This window comes from Gastrolobium bilobum, unplaced genomic scaffold, assembly GCF_033153095.1.
Source record: "Gastrolobium bilobum isolate Gb01-03AN ecotype WA unplaced genomic scaffold, APGP_CSIRO_Gbil_v1 utg93204, whole genome shotgun sequence".
NCBI classification, from domain to species: domain Eukaryota; kingdom Viridiplantae; phylum Streptophyta; class Magnoliopsida; order Fabales; family Fabaceae; genus Gastrolobium; species Gastrolobium bilobum.
Window position 1 is genome coordinate 24,922 of NW_026899506.1, and position 1,685 is coordinate 26,606.

Here is a 1,685-nt window from a genome sequence, read left to right on the forward strand (position 1 = left end):
ACACAGATGCAGACAAACGCGGGGGAGATGTTTCAGAATATTCTGAACGAAATAAGACGCAACCCTCTCAACACAACCCATAACAACATCGCGAGCGGCTCAGGCACCGGAGGAGCCGGTGCTGGTGCCCAACCGCCCCCGGACCATGGAGCGGCGGGCCAGAATAATCAAGATCTACTGCTGACATTTAGGAAACACAAACCACCCTCTTTTCAAGGAGGACACGACCCGATCATGGCTGTGCAGTGGCTATAGGCCATGGACAAAATATTCAGAGTGGTCCAATGCACCGAAGCTCAAAAGGTGCTATTTTTGGTGTACATGTTGGAAGGAGACGCCAATCATTGGTGGGCTAATGCGTCCCAACCTTTGGAGATGCAAAATGCGGCGATTACTTGGGCCATATTTGAAGAAATGTTCTTGGAGAAGTATTTCTCGATGTCAATCCGGGTCAGCAAGCAAGGCGAATTCGACCGACTCGTACAAGGGACCATGACGGTGGCCCAATATCACGCTAAGTTCCACGAACTACTCCGATTGGCGACTTACCGAGGAACCATGCCCATGCCGGATTTTCTGACAGCAAAATTCCAAAGGGGTCTGTCCGCTAGGATTACGAAATTGGTAGCTGGCAACGGCACCTGTGACATGGCCACCCTAGTAAACCGATGTAGACAGGTGGAGGCGGTCGGTTTGCAAACAAGGAAGCCCGCGAAGACCAGCGGATCCGGACACGAAACTCTGATGACTAGGAACCGACCATGGAGAGGGAAGAGCGGAGGCAGACCATGGCAGCCCAGGCGTGATGACCACAAGTTCAAGAGGCCCGGGAATCCCCGTGGAAACAGCAGCAGGGCTCCCAATTGCCCCAAATGTAGGAAGGCACATTTCGGCAATTGTTTGAGCGGATCGATGAAATGCTTCAAGTGCAGCCAAGATGGACACTTCATCAAAGATTGTCCACAATGGAGGGAACAACAGCCAGCAGCTGAGACACCAAGAATGGGCAGAGTTTACACGCTGGATCAACATGTGGCGGACAAGGCAGCCGAACTAGTTAAAGGTACGATCAATATATGTGGTGAAGAACTATCTGTTTTATTTGACTCTAGTGCGACCAATTCCTTCATTGCCGACTATGTGGCAAATGCATTTAACTTAACTATGAGCCCAATGCAATCCCCAACGCAAGTCACCTCTGCGACGGGGGAAGTGACAGCGTCTCACTTCATATGTAGAAATGTAGAATTCAGATACAAAGGAAAGAAGTACAACCAAGACTTCATAATTCTCCCCTTAGCCAAACTAAACCTAATATTGGGAATGGACTAGCTGGCCAAGCAGCGCGTAGTAATTGATTGTAGAAGCCGAAGTATTATAGTCGGCGGGAAAAAGATGGAGACCCCACTCCCCAGTTCTTCACCGGTCGAATCAAGAGATTGTACTTCTATGCTAATAGCCGGCCTGGTAGGTGCAAGCGAGACGCCGCTGATGAACATTCCCGTGGTCAAAGAATTCGAGGATGTATTTCCTACGACATTACCACCTTTCCCCCTGAAAGGGAAGTGGAGTTCTCTATTGAACTTATGCCCGGGACTGGGCCAATCTCAATTGCACCCTACCGCATGTCTCCCCTTGAACTGGTAGAATTGAAGAAGCAGCTAGAAGACTTGCTAGGGAAGAAT

The 1,685-nt window shown here is 49.8% G+C and overlaps 1 protein-coding gene across 1 annotated transcript; it reads left to right on the forward strand.

Annotated features, from left to right (window-relative positions):
* The first annotated feature begins 258 nt into the window (after positions 1-258).
* LOC133290775 (uncharacterized) lies at positions 259-1,332 on the forward strand. Its single transcript, XM_061488888.1, has one exon. It carries the CDS (start codon positions 259-261, stop codon positions 1,330-1,332), a length of 1,074 nt encoding a protein of 357 aa, XP_061344872.1.
* Positions 1,333-1,685: the final 353 nt, after the last annotated feature.